General features: G+C 44.1%; 1 protein-coding gene across 1 annotated transcript in view; it reads right to left on the bottom strand.

Moving 5' to 3' along the window:
• Nucleotides 1-19887, bottom strand: part of SMURF2 (SMAD specific E3 ubiquitin protein ligase 2) — a 69507-nt gene that overhangs the window by 12835 nt on the left and 36785 nt on the right. The window contains exons 4-10 of the mRNA XM_064150586.1: nucleotides 15937-16070; nucleotides 13341-13406; nucleotides 9608-9692; nucleotides 8288-8371; nucleotides 6710-6912; nucleotides 6487-6571; nucleotides 4737-4895 (exon numbers count right to left, since the gene is read on the bottom strand). Coding sequence (XP_064006656.1) covers nucleotides 4737-4895; nucleotides 6487-6571; nucleotides 6710-6912; nucleotides 8288-8371; nucleotides 9608-9692; nucleotides 13341-13406; nucleotides 15937-16070 — 816 coding nt within the window. The remainder of the gene's footprint in view (nucleotides 1-4736; nucleotides 4896-6486; nucleotides 6572-6709; nucleotides 6913-8287; nucleotides 8372-9607; nucleotides 9693-13340; nucleotides 13407-15936; nucleotides 16071-19887) is intronic.

The raw sequence follows: 19887 nt of genomic DNA on the forward strand, positions 1-19887 counted from the left end.
AACAGCTCTGTGTCCTTCTTATGCTGCACACACGAGAACTGGATGCAGTATTTGAGGTGAGGTCTCAGCAGAGCACAGTAAAGAGGCAGAATCACCTCTCCAGACCTGCTGGCCACACTCCTCTTGATGCAGCCCAGGCCATGATTTGCCTGCTGGGCTGTGCCAGTGTGCTGCCAGCTCTTGGTGAGCTCTCGGTCTGACTGAAGAAAAATGCTTCTGTCTTTCTTGGCAGCTACCAGTTGGGTTTAGGGCTTGTTATTTCTATTAGCACTACTCTACAAAGTATGCAAAAGGTTACAGCCTGCTCTAACAAGGTATTATCCCCAGAATTTTATTGCTAAGCTGCTGACGCTGAATTTCGCAGTGAGCGTTTCCCTGTTTCCTTTGCCTGTTTTGCCTTCCTCCATTTCCACTGGAGGGATCTGCCAAGCACTGTGCCTCTAATCTCCCCTCAATGCCACAGTCTGTTTTAAATGGCTTGTCTGGAAAAGAGTAAGCTTACAGAGACATGTTTGTACTGGCAGCTTGGCAAGGACCTTGTCCCTTGTACCTGGCCTTGTCTGGACCGCAGGAATGTGGGAGTTCACATGTAAGTGACTGGCACAGATACACAAGCCTTGTTAGCAGCAATTCTAGGAGCCTTTGTAAATCCAGTTTCTTACTAGGAAAAGTAAACAAACTGTGGCAGAGATGTTCTCTCCTGTTGTTTTTTTGTACACAGTAAGTGGATATTTTTATAGCTTTTCAGTGTGGCATTTCCAAACAACCCAGGGTAAAAGCTGTGTTTTACCTAAATCACAAGAATCTCTCTGTGGAGCACATGGGAATACCCTGCATTGACTGGGTAAAGAAGAAAAGTTACAATTCCAAATGTTTTCCAGTGGAATTCCAAGGAATTGAGTTTTTTTCCAACATCAGAAAAAAGGAGATGGAGCCAAACACAGTTTTAATGCATTTAAAAATTGCAGCCTATTGTCTGTTTTGAAACCAAGTCTATGCAAAAGCTCTACTGGCCAACCAAAGTTCTCCTCCAGCAGGCTTTCACCACAGCAACATTCACAACTGGCAATTCAAAGGAGGAGTGGGGGTGTTCCCAGTTTGCCTTGGGGTTCTGAACAGCTTCTCTGTTATTCCAAACCTCCTAGTTAAAGCGATTTTGCACAAATCAGCCTCAAGGGAAACCAACACCAGGTAAGCCTCGGCTCTTTATCAGTAGTCTTACAAGGCTAAGGTTTAGTAAACCCCTGCAATGCCACATTCATTGTGTATCACTTCAGCTGGAACTCAAAGCTTAACACTAATAACAGTAGCTCTTTACTGCTGGGCTCTAGGGAGGGAGTAAAGCCCAGAAACCCTGCATTATGTCCTGGGATGCAGAACTTCAGAAGTTGGCTTAATCAATATTGTGAGACTTACAGGACTTTGTTGTTTGCTGTTTTTAAAGTAAGTCCACCTTAGGAAGCTGATCACGTTGGTCTTACCATAATCTACAGGAATTTTAAGTCATTCCTGAGCAAACAAAGCCTGGCAGTAATTTAGAGACACACACTCCACGTGGGTACAGCATATGACAGAACCACAGAATGTTAGAGGTTCGAAAGATCATCCAGTCCAAACCCCTGACAGCACAGGATCACCTAAGGCAGGTCACACAGGAACACCGAATAGGAGAATGTCAGAGGTTGGAGGGGACCTCCAGAGATCGAGTCCAACCCCCCTGCCAAAAGCAGGATCACTCAGGGCAGTCCAAACAGGAATGCATCCAGGTGGGTTTGAACGTCTCTAGATGAGGAGACTCCACAACCTCTCTGGGCAGCCTGTTCCAGAGCTCTGCCACCCTCGCAGTGAAAAAGCTTTTCCTTATGTTCAGGTGGTGCCTCCTCTGCTGCCCCTTGTCCTGTCATTGGACATCCCTGAGCAGAGCCTTGCTGCATCCTCCTGACACTGCCTTGCACATCTGTATTAACAGCAATGAGGGCAGCCCTCAGGCTCCTCCACTCCCAGTCCCAGCTTCCAGCCTGGCTTCACAGGGAGATGTTCCACTGCCTGCAGCATCTTTGTGGCTCTGTGCTGGACTCTCTCAAGCAGCTCCCTGAGGTCCTTCTTGAACTGAGAGGGCCCAGCACTGGGTGCAACACTCCAGATGCAGCTTCACCAGGACTCTGTGCATGGTAATTTCTTTTCACTTGTCACTAGATTTAAATGTGGCTGTCACTTGAACTGTATTTATCTGATATACAAACTGAAACAAAATCACTCCTCTAAGGGCTGAACTTTAATTTCATAAGCATGTGAAAACACTCCTTGTATTGCCTACCAGAGAAGGTCACAGTTGTATACTAAAGTGAACAGAGAGGTTCATACTACCTTTAAGTGTAAAAAAGCCTCGCCTAAACACAAACCAGTCAAAGGCCCTCTAAATGAATATGTAGGCTCTGCAATGAGCATGAACCTAAGATCTAAGCATCAAATGAAACCAAATCCAAAACAGGGCAGTACTAGAGGAACAAAACAAAAATGCCATCCTCTATATTAGACTAAAAATAATCAGTGCAGTATTAGCTAAACAATCTGCAGTGCTTAAAGTAATTACAGCTCATTTCTTAGTTTGTTTTCACAGCTGAAGGACTATGCTTGTTTCTGCAGCGCTTTAAGGATCTAGCAGAGCACTCTTCAGGTTGCCATAACTAGCAAAACCTATCCCAAGCTCTTGGCCAATATTCTGAAGCAGAACTGGGTAACTGGTTTGATTATTTTCATAACTTATAATGTCATCCCTGGAAGAACAAACTGCTTTATTCAGCTCAGGAAAGTCAGTATCACTCTTTTCATTAAGGCTTTGAACCCAAATCACCATCATAGCCATCCCACCCCAACTCTAAGCTTATTTCTCAGATGCTTTACAAAATGAGAAGCCTAAGGCAAACTACTTTTTTCTTTACAGGACAAATAAGGAGGTAGGGGGGAAAAGGGAGGGAAGGGAAAGCTTTCCCATATCCTGTTTGGTGCAATAAAAGAACAAACAGCAGAAAAGATTTATCAAGCAGCAGACTCTGCTGATGACACCGCTGGTTGAGTCTCTGAAATCCTTCCCTAATGAGAGACAGCTGTAGAGAAGAAAAACTGAAGCACGCAGCAGTGGTACTTTTAAGCTTAAAGAAATGCAAAACGGTTCCGTGATTCTGGAAGGGGAAAGTCAAATTGGATTGTCCAGAAAACAAAGCAAGCTACGTGGTCACCCTCCACAGCACACCTAGGACTAACCACTGGGACCCTTCCAGGTAATAAATCCGCCTGGGAAGGAGTTTTCCAAACCTAACCCAGTTCACTGGTGTAGCTAAGGTCTGGTGTTCTCCTTTGGATAAAATCTCTACATCTAAACTAAATTAGTAAACTTTCCTGTGTTGCAAAGATGAAAATGCTCCTCTACTGGTAAATATTTTTCAGGATCCTGTTAGTTTGAAATTGCCATTCTAAATTCAGCTCAAGGTAGCAGTGATTTGGTTTAAATAAACAAAACCAATCGAAGAGCATAAAGCGTCTGGATGATGTCAGTTTACCAAGGCTCTGTACATGTAACTAAGGATTCCTCTAAGCAAAATACATTATTTGTCAATACTTAGACTCTACTCCCCCTTGGGATGTTCGACTGCCTATTGGGCTGACCCAGTCTAGCCAGTTTTTATGTATCGCTCAGAAGATCTGCTGACCTCCTGGGTATTTCCATTCCTCAGTTTTGTCTTTTCGGTGCCTGTTCCGATTACTCTTCAGCTTTTCTTCCCAATGATTCACTTCCTTAACAGGACTATTCCTCCTCCTAACTCCTAGCCCAGGGCTGCAAGGCTTTCTATATGGCCAGCTCCTCATTGTTTCTTCCACTTAGCACCTACTCAATACTTTACAGGTGTTTCCCAGGAGTATTAAAAGGTGTTAGGCAAAGAAACAATAGAGTCAAACTCCCAGATAGCTTGGACCAACCGACAGCCACGTCTCGGCAAAAGAGAAATGTTTATTTGCTTTTTGGTTTCCACTTTCAGTAGAAAATCCCCCGGTGTGAAATGAGTGCCCAGGGAATAAAAACAAGAGCAGAATTCTTGAGTTTCCCCTTCTCTTTTAAAAAAGTGCAATATGAAAACGTGATCTGAAGACACTAAGGCAGAAAAAATGCAGTTCTTAGGAATAAAATAATAAAATTAACTCTTTTGGGGGTAAAAAACCCTGAGTTAAGTTATTTGGATCTTATGTTGAGAACATCTCAACTAGTTTTAAACTGAAGGCAGGAGCTGAATTCTTTCTCCTTTACTCCAGGAGCATAGTTGGGCACTTGTGCACCCCTGCCTAATCCAGCAATGTTTCATGCCACTGGCTCCTGAATGCAACCTTGCATTTCAAAAGAGGTTCTCCACACCTGAAAGCAGGATGAAGAATAAAGGAAAAGTCTCTCTTGCACAGGAAAAAAATCTGGGCCAACCTTTTCCCACTTGCCTCCCCACTGCTGCTCCAAACTCCCAGCACCACAACAGTCACATTCCTGCCTAAAGGCTGCGAGAGGTATTTCCCAACAACCACCAAGCTAGTCCCTTCGCTGTGTAACAGAGTACGTTGGTAGCGTGCTAGAGAACACCACTGCTGTGCTGGAAATGCTGCTGAAGGGCAGGATGCCTCTCGGTCTAACACCTAGCTCCCCTCAGGAGTCCCTTTTTTCACTCAGACCGTGCCAGAGACTGCAGACTTACTTTAGGACTAAATGCAAGTTCGCAGATAGCCGCGGGTCTGTAAACTGCGTTGTCCTGTTGTTATGGTCGACAAAATAAACTCTGCCTGTTGCTGTATTTCGGATCTCCCATCCAGGAGGCAGTGGACCAAGCTCTTCACAATTGATGTTGCTAAGATCCCTGTGAAAACAAATATGAAATGAAAAAAATAACCTCAGCATTTGGCCTCTGAGCCAAACGAGTGTAAATGTAACAGAACAGTTCCGTGCAGCCTGAGAAAATGTATTGTTTCAGAAACTTGAGCTCTTCAGCTGCAATCTCTACTTCTAAGCTGCAAGCCCACCAAAGGAAAAACAGACACCCAGAACACATGCCCTGGGAGGGGGGAATCTTATCATATCACCTTCATTTTTACAAAGGAATTTCAGATGTCAAATTAATTCCAACATAAAGATCACTGCCTGTTTGCCAACATGGAATTGCAGTCCTGCACCAATGCTGACAGCAAACGTTTTTAAACCAACGTTAGTCATGAAAGGAACTCTGAATCACACTTGAAGAACTACAAAACAAAGCTGTATTTCTGAAGGGCTGTACTTTCCAGGAGGAATTCTGCATGGGATATGCGTGCATGGCCCAGGAGGTTTTGCCCCAGAGCCCCAAGTGCTAGTGGGAAGCAAAGAGCTCTCTAACCAAAGTATCTGAAACAAAATGTTCTATGAACTCAGCTCTGCTCTGAGCAAGGCAGGGGTGGCTCAGTGGGTCTCAAGGAAATTCTGCTGAAATTAGGAAGATGGAAATTCACTCCAGAGTTCCACTCAAAACGAACACTAGTCCTCAAAAATGTAAGCTTACTGATTTTTCATGTATGTAATTCACACCTCAGATGCCTCAGGCTGTCAAGTGCAGCTCTTTTTAAAGCTGTCAATCTTTGCATCTCCCAGTATGAGGTGAGTTGAAGGGAGGGAAGAGCTGAGGGACATAATGGCTAATCCAACCTCCCCATAATGGGCAGGGACATGTTCTCAACTAGACTCAGCTGCTCAAGGCCTCATCCAACCTGGATGAATCATCTCTCCTGACCTGCTGACCACACTCCTCTCGATGCAGCCAAATTAGTTCCTCCCAAATGCAGCAAAGTTTCCTATCCCTTGAGTAAATTACATTTGGTAGCTTGAACACAGAACAGTAATTGTCAGAGACAAGGAAATTTAAGCTAAATGAATTGATGAGACTGTAGTTCACCACAAACAGATGTCTAAACACACAAGGGGCATCCATGAGATTTCCCAGGTTTTCCCTTTTGTCTCCTCCTCCACCAAGACTCATCCCATTTGTCCAGCCTATTTGTCATCGACTTCATTCCTCAAGTGTATGGTGCCAGCTTCCCTTGTTAACTTCCAAAGCCCAAATTAAAACCCCAAACTAATCCAGTTTTCACTGAAATAGCTGAATAAACCTAAATGTTTGGATGTGCTCAGATCCTGCTTTCTGTGCCACCATTTAACAGAACAGTAAAACCCAGACTGGGCTATAACTGACATGCAAGATCTACAATCAGTTAGCTGCACCTGTTTTCAAAACATCACTCTCTTATTTCTTGCTTCTCCATCTTTGCATTAAAACAACAACTTGAAGGACTGGGGAAGACAAACTAATTTATTTTGATTAATGACTTGTTAAAATGATTTATTAGGGACCAAGAGTCAGAAATATTACTGCTTAAAATATTTTGATTGGACACCTTGAGGATCCTTCCATTATTTCTTACCTAGGTACTCTTGGATCGTGCCACGTGCTAACACCAGTCTGAGTGTGCAGAAAATAGACCTGTCCTTGCTGAGTCGTCCTTTGCTCTGTGAAATCAAGAGAAGTAAGAACAAAAAATTCAGTGTGACAACTCAAAATACCTGACCCCAGAGTTAACACGATCTGACACACGAGAAGGCACTCTCCCACTTCACTGGGAGAGCTACAGTTTTTCATTTGCATACCATATCCTTCAGGTAAATCAGGAGGAGTGTGTAAGTGTGTCCTGCTCATGTAGTTTCTGTGCCTCTGTGACCTGACTCTCCTCTCGGCCAGGCGGGGGTCTGAGGACTGCCCGCAGGTCGCTCCGTTCGTCCCTGTGATGGGAGTGTTCTCGTCCACAAAGCAGCTCAGAGGTCTGCCAGGGCTGGAGTATTCGGATGCTGGCCTGGAGGGAAAAAAACATCACAACTGCATTGCTGATTGCATAGGGAGCTGCACAGCACACTATGGAGAGGCTTCATCTTGGGGCTCCGGGGAAATCTTTGTGGATGGCAGAACTGAGGAGCTGACCTGTGGAGCAAGATACCTCAATGAGGCGCAGAAAGCTTCTGCTCTGCACTCAACGATTCACCCCAAAGGAACTCCTCACCTGTCTTAGGGTCTGAGCTGCATGTTGCTTCAGGATCAAGATCATAACCAATGCTCCCATGAGCAGTTCCCATATTATAGAGCACTGAGGGGAAAACAATTTTCTTCTTTTTTTTCCCCAAATGAGCATCATACAGCCCAAACTTTCTTACCTTCCTAGCTGAGGAAGTGACCAGGCCTTGTGATTCCTTCTAGTTTACAAGAAAAGTTAGCAGGTGAGGATGGTAAAAGAACGAGGCAAGAGAAAACCAAATGCTGGAGAGCTCCACTGCAAGAGGAAGCGTTGACTTATGTGGTTTTGCATCTCAATGCTGCTTTCACAAGGAAATAGGTTAAAGGAGGACTGAGAAGGATGTAGGAAATCCCCCAAATAAAATAATGTCTTTTGCATTTGTATTTCTGTCCTACACGTCTATAGAGCTTGGAATAGGTATATTAAGGTACCTGGGAAAATAAAGGTAGGTAAACTAAAAAGGTGTTCAGTACCCTCACTCCCTTGGAAATTGCAGGTATGTATCAGAGCTGGCAGCACTAACTGTACAGATTATTTTAAGACAAATATATCCACACAGAGACTGGGATAATATTTATTGAGGATGGAACAGACAGTTTGCAGAAGAGTTGTGTTGGACAAGATGACCTTTGACAGTCCCTTCTAAGCCAATGCAATCTGTCAATCTGTGAGTTTCAAAACCAGGCAGTGACACTGTCTACAACTCGGGTAACAGCAAAGCTGGATTGAGGAACAGCTTTCACAACGCACATCTGCAGCTATTAGAGGAGGTTACCCTAAAGAGCTCCAAACGTGCTCTGTAACAACAATCAGCTCTCAAAGCTCTGGATTACATGGCCACAGCATGTACACAGACAGTGGTTGTTAGCTGGTCATGATCTCTCCTCTTCATCTCTCACAATGCTTGCACGTTGTCATGTCTGTCTTTAGAGAGTTCTACCATAGCAGCTCTACAAGAGGACAAGGATGCTAGTACGAGGGGAAATAGAAAAAACCTAGCAAAATGATTCCTCTGAATTACAGATCAGGCAGGCTGAAGGAGCAAGATGTAGGAGAGTGACTCAAAGAAATGCCCCATAGCCCTGTTAGAGCCACTCAGAATCCCTTGTGCTCAGCACTCCTGGCCAGCAAGCAGACTTCATCACAGGCAGAGCCTCACCGTGTCGGTCGCTCCCACTGAGTTGTTCGTGTGATGTGATTTAAATACTGGATCCTTCCAGAAGCAGTCCTCCGCTCCTCCCACCTACAATTCAGACATGGAGAGATAAGGCAATGAGTTTTCCTCCAGGAAACCAGGGCACAAAATGTTTCCAACACAAATGCCAACTCAGGAAGGCTTACACTGCTATGAAGCATGTCAGCTGAGCAAGGTTAACAGGAAACAACTGAAAGTTCCCCTCAGACCTGATCTTACCTTCTCGTGGAGCCAGGCAGATCATTAACAGTGTCACACCTTCAGCTCAAAAACTAATTGCATTCTAATTAAATGCAAATAGCCATATAAAGAAACTTCTTCAAAAACATCATGTTTAATAATGTCCTCAACTTCTTTTGTCCACTGATTCCAGTAAGTGCTTTCACTGTTTTCATGCCCTGCTTGCTTTGATTAAGAAGTCACCTTTGAATACCATGACTTTTTAATTATTACTGGGTTTGCACTCCAAAACACAGGGGACTACACAGTCAGTTTGGCAGTTACACAATTAAGTAAGCCATAGTTATACAAGGCACATTTTGAAGTGAGTATCTAAACTGGTTTTGACTTCTCCAGACTCCAAATTAACAGAAGAATGCTGTTTAGAATTTGGATGACAATGTATGTTTCAAAATTCATCATCTGAGAAATCAGTTTCTCCTGTCTTTACCTGCCAAGAATCACATTCAGAAGGTCTGTGTTTGCTCTGAAGAAGCTGATGACAGCACCAGAACCTAAACCAGAGTACAAAACTGATTTAGGTGTTAATGATGTCATTAACTCTCACAGGGACAAACCAAAATCCTAAACCCTGCCTTTGGCAGGTAAATACAGCAAGAACTCAGGCTGTGTTACCTCTCCCAACCACAATCTTGTCATGCTGATTTACACAGAAGAAGTAGTGATTCATTTCTATGACAGCACACACCTCTGCACACCTCTGTAGAAAGCACCAAGGCTCTTGCTACAGAACTACCGTATGGATGCAGTCAGTTTGCTGGCTCTGATTTAATATGATATCAGTTCTACAATTTGATAGATAAATGCTTTTCTAGACAAGTGTATTTTTAAGTGCACTTACTCATACAGGTCCCTTCCCATACTCCAAGAGACAATGGTCAAACAATTAACTCTCCTCTGTATCCTCACTGGCTTATCTTCTGCTCCTAAATTCAAACCTGTACAACTCTGACTGTCAGCGTAAAAAGAAATTAACCTCTTTGTACAGCGACTTCTCACCACTGCAGCTGTATGTGTATTTACATCAGCGTGCTGGCAGCTTACCCATCTGGTAAATCATTATCAAACAACCGACTGCAGTCCACAACTTGTCCTCCTGTGCCTATTCGGTCTCTGGACTGAAGACTTACTATTAAGATAACAAAAGAAGAATTAAAGATATGACATATGAATACAACCTACAGTAGAGAAATGGTACAACTTGGAGGACTAAGCTGAGCCACATTCTGGATGGTTTGTGCTTCTCACAAGTCAAAGAGATCTACACACAAAGTGTATCTTCTCATACAGGTAGTTCTACATCACAGTTCAAAAACGTTAGCTCAAAGAATACAAATGTGAGTTAAGGCAGAACAAGAAGTTAACTCTGAAGCTGTCGTGAACTTTTGAGGTGAACTGTGACTCGCTAGTGGCAGCAGGGTGGCCAACCTCAGAGCTGGGAGAGCAAGCAGGACAGTGCTAGTGCCACACCTGCAGCTCTAGTGGGAGCACTGCTAACAGAAAGAAATTCCTCCTAAGTTTTGGACTTGTTCTTATCTATATTGTGTGCACATGGGATTCAACACACATACACACCCATCCACCAGGCAAAATGTAACTGCTAGAAGTGCTATGTTTGGTTTACTGGCTGCTTTCAAACACCAGTGCTCAGAAGTCAAACGCAACTCTCACACCAAGCAGTGCTCAGCACCCTGCGACGCCCTCACTGCCCACAGCAGAACTGCACTGCTTGATTCATTTCATGGATACTTATGCCTGAAGCTTTTGTACTACAATTATGAAAACAAAGATTTCTTTTTTTTAAGGCAGCTTTTGTCCCCAGTATCAGAATTTACATGTGTCCAATCTGATAATTTATGACACTTGTGTTCCTGGGATTCTGTTTTGGGTTTTGATGTTTTGTTTTGCCTTTAACAATAAAGCACTGGCTTAACAAGCTGAATACGTGCTGTGGCCCACATTTCTTGAGGTGGCACTACTGCACCTCTGGACAACTGCCTGCAAGTCCTGTCTGTGCATGCAGAGAAGGAAACTTACAGCCATTAACCTAGACAACGACCAAGCTTCTGTCAAGATCACGAGGTTAAAAAAGATGTAGCAGTACTGTCAGGTTTTGCCCCAGAGTCCAAATTTTAGACAGCATATTTTGAAGCTTTGGATTTTGAGCCTTCAACAGCCCAGCCCTGGAAGCTCTGCAGTACCTTCTGGCTTTATTCCTACTCAAAACGAGCTCCTAGTCTTGCAGGAACACTAACATCACAAAGCAACTTCTTAGAGAGCAAAAGACACCTCACATTTCATTTCACCCAGGATGATGTATTTATTGTGCAACAAACCCACACATTACAAGTTCACATTGCTGCATGTAGGCAAGGTTTGGCAAGCAATACACACAGACAAAAATGAAACTAAACAAAGGCAATTACCTCCTCTTTGCCTACGTGAGGACCAAAATTTGTGCACGGCTTCATTTTGTAATGAGTAAGGACTCATTTTTTCTGCACCGCCACATCACAAATAAAATGGTGGCACAGAAGAGAGCTGCAAGATTAAGACACAGTTCAGGTGCCCTTTGCATCCACTGCTCACAAGTGTCCCCTTTTTCTTCCCCCCTTTGAAGACAACCCCAGATATTTAAGGTAAATAGCCCCTTACTCCCTATCCCAAATTCTAAAGCCATGCCCGCTCTGCACTTCATCTCTAAGATTATCCTCTGCTGAAGGCACCAATTACTTTTTAATATTGCTTTCCAGTCTTGCATAGCCTCTTAATTTCAGGCACTTTATCATGAGAAGGACTGAGAGTGTGTTTATAACTCCTTCTATCTTCTTTCTGATCTTGTAATCAGGATTTCTCCACCAGGTAACCAGTGCAGCAGAATTACCTCAGTTCTATCCAGGCTCATTCACCCACTCAACAAAATTGCATTACTGAAGAAAGGTTAAACTGTGTGGGGATTAATAACAACTATTTAAACAGAAAAATACTCCAGAAACCTGGAGTGTTTGGAGTCTCCCCAGAACACTAGGGAAACCTGCCCTTTCTGATGGTAACAGCAGAAAACAGAGCACACAGAGCTGTGCCCTGACAAGCTGTGTTTGCTCTAGGTTTCATGCACCACCCAGCAGCTCCTGCTTACTAGGGACAACCCCAGCAGTATGACAAAAGAGCAAATGCTGCTTGGCTCTGACACTTCTCATGTTCACTGTTAAGTCAGTAGAATTTCTGCCCACGCTGCTGACTACCTATCTCTGACAACCACTTGAAGCATATTTGCCATGCCCATACTGTGCAGTCTTTATCCCAAGCTTCCCATCTGGCATCTCAGCAGCCTTGAGACACTTCTGCTCTGGGGTGGGGCTCGGGGTGTGTGTGTGTTTGCTTGTTTAGTTAACAGTGAGCATTCTCCAGTCGCGATGACAAGCATGCATGCTGTGTACTCTGGAGGGCAGCATGAGAGCACATCACAGTGTGAGGGTACAGCCCCTGCCAGTGTGATGTCTGTGGGAAGAGCTGATCTCTGCTGCTCAGAGAGACTCTGAACGAATTCTCCTGACAGCTGAGCTCGGTTTCCTCTTCAAAGGAATTCTTCAAACAAAACTGCGTGCATACAACACGGATGATCAGGGGACCAGTGTACTGGAGCAAAACCAAAAGGCAAACTGAACTGACAACTTAACACACTCCAGAAAAATGTCTGCTTTATCCTCCACTCTTCTGTGCAAGCTCACAAGATGTACTGCTCACAAATGCTCTGAAGTGCCAGCAGTGCACTTCTGATCCCAGTTCTACCATCACCTGATTCTCCTGCACCACCTCACTTAACAATGTGCAAACACTTGCAGATCAGATGCTAGACAGATGGTTAAAGCTACATGAAGAGGTAAAGGCTCTAATCAACAGAGAACCTGGAGGAAAGTGAACAAACACACTGCAGCCCTTCTTTGCTGGCCTCTATTTTGGTAGTTTGCTCTGGAGACAAACCCAAGAATGATGCTTGGATATGCTTTGAACTGCAAACTGAACATAAAACTGAGAGTGCAAATTCACTTTTCCTCTCCTTGTGTCCAAATATTCATTAACATCTTGTCATAAAGACCTCCTCATGCTGACCAAGATTTTCTTAAGTGACCTGGTAGAAACCCTGCCTCCTTAGACAACTCCCAGTGCACCCAAAAGAGCGTTCATGAAACCCTTTGTGGATGCTTGTTTTCCAAATTGTCAGCCTCGTTTAAATTCTGAAGTGATTTGAGGTTTATGAGTTAGCAGAATGACAAAGCACAGCTACAGACATTGGTGACAGACTTGTTAATAACCCGTGAAGACACAAAATGAATGGACCAAGTCATCCCAGACAGCAATTCCCTCCTGTTACAGCAAGATGTTTTACACTTCCACAGGACCTACAGGAAGCACAGCTTGCAGTGGCCAAGCAATGTGCAGCCAGCTTTTCACAGGGACCTGGGGCTCTAACTGTCACCAGTCTTCAAAATTAAAACCTTCCTGAAGAACTGTTCTTTCATCTGTCTTAACACTTGCAGTCATATCTAAGGTTTGGGTTTTTTTGGGGGGGGTGGTTTGGGGTTTTTGGTTTGTGAGGTTTGTTCTTTTAATTCTCCACACAGACACTTCTAGGTTGAGGTCTAAATGGCTCTGACACTAAACACTGAATTTGAAAACAGATAAAATCCAAACCAGAAACCTGACATCTAGGAAAAGGATTTCTACAGCTACTGTTAATCTCCAGGAGAAGTAAAAGACAAACCCCTTTACTTACCCACTATCTGTCCTCTAACAGTATCATTGTCATTTGGCCCAAGCTTGCACAGATCCAATCTCTGATCTACAAAATAAAGATGCAAAACAGAAGTCAAATATTTTACTTGCTTTGAGCAGCACATTTAAGTACCACTAGAGCAGCATTCAGCCTAGTGTAAGACAGTTAACACTTCAAGAGATGGGGGAACTAAAAATGTTTTTCCATAATTTTAAATCAGAAATCAAAATCAGAATGTTTGCTTTAACATTTTTCCTACCCCCCCAAGCTCTTGTGATGAATATAAAGTGATTTTATCTCAGACTCGATGACTAAAGCAATTGCAAGAAGCATTCTGAACTCTCCTCCTGGGTGAAGACCAACCATGGCCACAGCACACTCCCAGTTCACTCAGATCGGTACAGCACAGAGCTAACCAGTGGCACCAACCCACCTGTTCCACACTAACCAGGTAGAGCTTCATAAAACTGAGCAAAGTGGAAAGCAATGAAGCACTATCTAGTGAGAAATGTGGAAAATGAGATCTCCAGCAACATCTTTCATCACCAAGGAACTGGTTACTGAAGGAAAAAAATCACAACGCTTCTCTCCCAGCATGTTACTTTTTTTGCTTGGTTTGCTTTGTTTATTTGGAGGTTTTTTAGCCAAGTGCTACTTTTCCATCACAAACACTGCACCAAGTTTTGTTCAGAGTAAATGGTAACCCTTAGGATAATGAGAAAACAGCATCTTATATGTTGATTAATGCTTGAAAAAGGAAACACAAAGTGCTCCAAGTGTTGCAAAGCACTGAACATGTTATGACAACATTTACTAATGAATTTTGTAGATCCATTAATTTTTAATCTATGAATTTGGCTTCAAGATAGGTTTACTCTTTTGTTTACCCCCTAAGACTTGCATTTTTGAAGGCAATAAAAGAAAATTTGAAGGTAATTAGAATCTGTCTTCATCTGGAATTCCACCACAGTGAAGTTGAGTCTTGGCAATCCCCAAGCAGACTGTGGCACTGAAGTTACCACTGCCTATGGTAACAGAGCAAGGGAGTTGAAAAGCCAAAGCAAAGTGACATTCCCACAGAGTCGCAGACTGTACTGGCTTGGAAGGGATCCTCAAAGGTCATCTTGTGCAACTCCCCTGCAGTCAGCAGGAACATCTCCAACCAGATCATGCTGCTCAGAGCCACATCAAGTCAGATCTTGAGTATCTCCAGGGACAGGGCCTCAATCACATCCCTGGGTAACCTGTTCCATTATTTCGCTACCCTCACAAGAACTCCCTCCTGATGCCCAACCTAAACCTACTCTGCCCCAGTTTCAAACCAGCACCCCTCCTTCTGTCGCTCCAAGCCTTTTTAAACAGTCCTTCCCCAGCCTTTCTGGAGGCCCCTGCAGGACACTGAAATGCAGCTATAAGGTCTCCTGGGAGCCTTCTCTTCTCCACGCTGAACAGCCCCAACTCTCTTAATCCTGTGTTCCTACGAGAGGTGCTCCAGCCTTTGACCATACTTGTGGCCCTCCTCTGGACCTGTTCCAACAGATCCATGTCTCTTTTGTGCTGGGGGCCCCAGAGCTGGACACGGTACTGTGGGTGAGGTCTCACCAGTGCACCTGAACTAACCAGAACAGACAAACTTCACAACCCAACTGAACCCCAACTTAGCTGTCACTCCTCAAAGCTAGGCTCAGGTGTTGATCTGTTGGAAGGCAGGAGAGCCCTGCAGAGGGACCTAGACAGGCTGGATGGGTGAGCAGAGGCCAACGGGATGAGATTTAACAAGGCCAAGTGCAGGGTTCTGCACTTTGGCCACAACAACTCCAAGCAGCGCTACAGGCTGGGGACAGAGTGGCTGAGAGCAGCCAGGAGGAAAGGGACCTGGGGGTACTGGTAGAGAGGAGCTAGGAGATGAGCCAGCAGTGTGCCCAGGTGGCCAAGAGAGCCAATGGCATCCTGGCCTGCATCAGGAACAGTGTGGCCAGTAGGACAAAGGAGGTTATTCTTCCCCTGTACTCAGCACTGCTTAGGCCACACCTTGAGTACTGTGTCCAGTTCTGGGACCCTCAATTCAAGAGAGATGTTGAGGTGCTGGAAGGTGTCCAGAGAAGGGCGACAAAGCTGGTGAGGGGCCTGGAACACAAACCCTGTGAGGAGAGGCTGAGGGAGCTGAGGTTGTTTAGCCTAGAGAAGAGGAGGCTCAGGGGTGACCTCATTGCTGTCTACAACTACCTGAAGGGACATTGTAGCCAGGTGGGGGGTGGCCTCTTCTCTCAGGCAACCAGCAATAGAACAAGGGGACACAGTCTCAAGTTGTGCCGGGGAAAGTCTAGGCTGGATGTTAGGAGGAAGTTCTTCGCAGAGAGAGTGATTGGCATTGGAATGGGCTGCCCAGGGAGGTGGTGGAGTCACCATCCCTGGAGCTGCTCAAGAAAAGACTGGATGAGGCACTTAGTGCTATGGTCTGGTTGACTGGATAGGGCTGGGGGATAGGTTGGGCTGGACAATCTTGGAGGTCTCTTCCAACCTGGTTGATTCTATGAAAAGTCAGGGTGTGAAAGCCTGAAGAGGAAGAAGAAACCTCAACCTTTAGCTTACTTACAACCAGTGTCTTTAAGGCGGTTGATTGCATTGGAAAGAAGCCTCACACAGCCCAGAAATCCAGCTCCCTGCTTTTTATGGATCTTCTTGTGGTTCCACACGCTGATCGTTATGGAGTCTGACTTCCCGATGTACCTGAAAAGTGGGGGAAAACATCACTGTCAGTGGCATCTCCTGAACACTTGGAAGATGTTCCAGAAATCACTTTGGGAAGGAAAAAAAAATTACCAACCATTACATGAAAAATTGAACACACACTGTACTGGCAAGAGAAAGCCACTTCAGCTAAGAGGTACACAATATGCTCTAATGCAGCATGGTCTTCACCTGAGTACAAACTGATCTACAATCCTGATTCTGGAAGAAGGCATTCCTGGGAATCCAAAGCCTACCATAATCTGTTTCAAACAGCCATGTGAGCAGGTTGTGGGCTGGCCTGGTGACCACAGCTCTTCAAGCAGCTGCAAACATGCTCAGCTCCAATGACAGCTTCATGCCTAGGCTCAGCCTAACCAGAGGGCACAGCAATGCTCGTGGCAGCGTGTTTGGGAGCAGTGCTAGCAGACAGAGCAGCTCAAATGCCAGGACACAAACTCAGTTTAGCATCCACTTGAAGCACTTCATCAGCCACTGCTTTTCAGGCTACTCTTCCAGTCACCAGCAATGTAAGTCCCCCTCATTTGGAGCTCTTTTGAGTGCTCAGGGAGAACAAAATGCAAACTCAGTTACACACCTGCAGTCATGCGATCTTCAGGCAGCTGCTGTACTGTTAAGAACACTACAGAAGGGCAGTGTTCTTAACAGTACAGTTAAGAACACTGCAGAAGAACACTGCAACACACAAGACATGTCAGGAATGTGAGCCCTTTGCACACAGCTCATACATGTTGTAGGTGAGCTGTGCCATGCTCCTTTCCTGCCCCTTGCTCCTCACAGCATTCCCACAGAAATGCTCTGCAAAACCTGGATCTGCACTGCACTGGCTTGGGGAAACCTGGGCCCTGGGTTATTTTACTGTTGCTTTTTTATTTGAAGCTTTGTTCTTCAGAAGCAATTACCTTGTGGGACAGTTTTTGCTTGCAAAACTTTCAGAGGACAATTTGAAAACACCTAAGCTAGCCATTGCCTGCACTGCATTATCACAGCCTTTGAGCTGAGGAGAATTAATTTGTACCTATGGCTCAGGTCCCAAGAGCTGCTTGCAGTTCTGCCTTCCCAGACCACAAATTCTGACCTTCTGCAGTTTAGTTGCAAGTTTGTTTTTGAAGGAAAACTGATTAAACTCAACTAGTATCTAAGCCTATCTTCCTCAATGACTGAATCAGCTTTAAAACATCTTCATATTTTCAGAAAGATAGAAATGATACTGCCTGGGCTGGCAAACCAAATTCTCACTTAACACTTCTCCCATTTTTCCTTTTCCAAAAAAGCACAACTTGGACAACTTCTTTTTCCCCACCTGCAGAGAGGGACTGATCCAGAAAGACAGAAAAGCCTAACTGTAGGCACAAACCAATGAGCATGGTTTAAAACAACCAGTGCACATAAAAAAAGAACCAACAAAACCTAAACTAAAACCACAACTAAAATCAAACAAAATACAGACTTCACACACAGTTAAAAGAAAAGAAAGAAACAACAAACAACAAAACAAACACCAAAGCTTTTTGAATGGTGAACTGATTGCACAATATATAGGTCAGATTTTTGGCCTTACAACCTTGAGAGTGCCAATTTTGCATAAAGAAACAAGAGATGGAGATGGGTATTCACGTGCACAGTTGCAGTCTACAATGTTTCATGTACTTAAAAATAAATTCTTATGAGAACAAGTTAGGTGCACTTAAAAATAAAAGACTTATCATGACCTGTCTTGAATTTTCCAGTTTTCCTTGTTGCTTTAAGAAAGTCAGAGGTATATGGTTAAACACAATTTCATAACAGAGCAGTCTGAATAATATGCAGAACAGCTGAACACGCAACACACTTTCCAAGGTCTCAGGGTGAGGTTCTGATGGTTGAGGTGCAGACATAGTAAAACCAGCCCTAGCAAACAGGTGAGGATGTCTACATGACTACTACAACTTGCTCTGGATTCTGCACCAAAGAACATGGAGGATTCACACACCTGAAGGAAAGAAGCAAGACAAGCTGCATCCTCCAAATTAAAGTTTACTGTTTTGTTTTTCTTTCCAGAGGAAGAGAAGAATTAGTTCAGTAACTGCTAAATTCATCTAGATTTCAGAAGCATTTCATCCATGCAAATAGAATGGCTGCACTGAAAGACAAGCTGACAGCTCCCATTCATTTGGAGGCTAAGTTTACATTTGGTTTACATCAGCTGGCAATAAAGCTCCAACATGAAAGGCCAAGCTAGAAGTTTCATTCATTAAGAATAAAACATTAAAACAAAGAGCAAGTTAAAACAACACCACCACACACAACACAACACCAAGCAAACCAGGAACAAAACAAATTCCCCTCATCCTCAATGATCTCTTTGGGTCCCTTCCAATCCCTAACATCCTGTGATCCTGTTGGGTGCTCCTGTCTTCTTTCTCTTAATTCAAGTTTTGAGTTTTTAGGAGTATTTTGTGTTGGTTTTCCTTTTTGTTTGGTTGTTTTTTTGTTTATTTAGTTGAGTTGGCTTCAGGGTTTTTGGTTATTTTTTTGGTTCTACTCTGTCAGCAATATCTATTTCCCAGTTTTAGTACTTCAATGGAGATAAAAAGCATGAGTAGTAATGAAGGGGAAACCTGGAAATTCAATTCCCATATGCATTTTGTTAGCTCCCATATTCCCTCAATCAGTAAAATTAGGGTTCTGACCAAGAACTGTATATGCTTGGAAGCAATGAAGGAAAACACTTACTCCAAGCACCTCTATTTCTAAACAAACAAACAAATCCAATAAATGCCATGCTGGAGGAAAAAAGAATGAAGTAGAGAAAAGCAGAATGAAGAAAATGGGAGGGGAAAAAAAAAGCTCTCAAAAAAGCACACCTCTTCCTGATCACAAGCCAGATGTACTCCCTCCAGAAACAGAAAAGTGCAACATCCAGAGGTATGAACACAGGCTTGGAAGCCAGAAATTCCCTGTTTCTAATCCATGCTGTCACAGAGAACTCTTTTTCTGGTCTGGGCAAACTGCTGTGCCTGTTTCTCCAGTTTCCCATTTCTGAACTGAACCTAATGGTTGTGTTCTGCTCTTTACTCTCAGATGCTTTCAGCTTGTGGGAGGAGCAGGTGTGAAGAGACATAATGAAAAGTATCACTTTTTTGTTTCTCTTCTCTCTTCCTTCACCCCTGACACTGCTCTCATCTCTGGTAGCAACTTAAGGGTGTTTCAGTCTCTGGGATGGTGAGGAAGGAATCAACCAGAGGCTGTGGCTTAGACAGGAATACATCACAGGCATGTGGCACTGAGTGGCTGTCCTCTCCTCCCAGTGCTACCTAGCCTGATATTGAGCAGAGCCTGGAAGATGCTATAAAAGCACCTGCACCAAGCATACAGTAAAACAAAGTGGCCTACTCCAGATGGTCCTCACAGACCCACCTAAGAAGTTCAGCTAAAACTTGTACACCTGATGGGCTTGAGCTGGAATAGTCAGATCTGTGGATGAGGGCCAAGCCACCCAAAAATGCTTTTACCCTGAACACAAAGGACATCAGCTTCACCAAACTGGTCTACACAACCACATCAAGGCAGCAGAGCTGTTGCAGGGAGCTGTCTGATGGCTGGTTAGGAGTTTAATCTAGGATGAGATTGTCTAAATCAGCTCTAAGCAGATGCTGCCTTCTCTCCTTGAGAAAAAAAACCACAAGGATAATTCGCAACAACTACAGAAACATAACTGAAGAGTTGGGGGGAAAGGCAATTCCGCCAGGGAACCAAACACTAGAACCTGCAGTGAGGAGGAGGAGCTGGAGGAGCTGGGTGAGGTTATGTCTGA

This window comes from Pogoniulus pusillus, chromosome 11 (assembly GCF_015220805.1).
Source record: "Pogoniulus pusillus isolate bPogPus1 chromosome 11, bPogPus1.pri, whole genome shotgun sequence".
NCBI lineage: Eukaryota > Metazoa > Chordata > Aves > Piciformes > Lybiidae > Pogoniulus > Pogoniulus pusillus.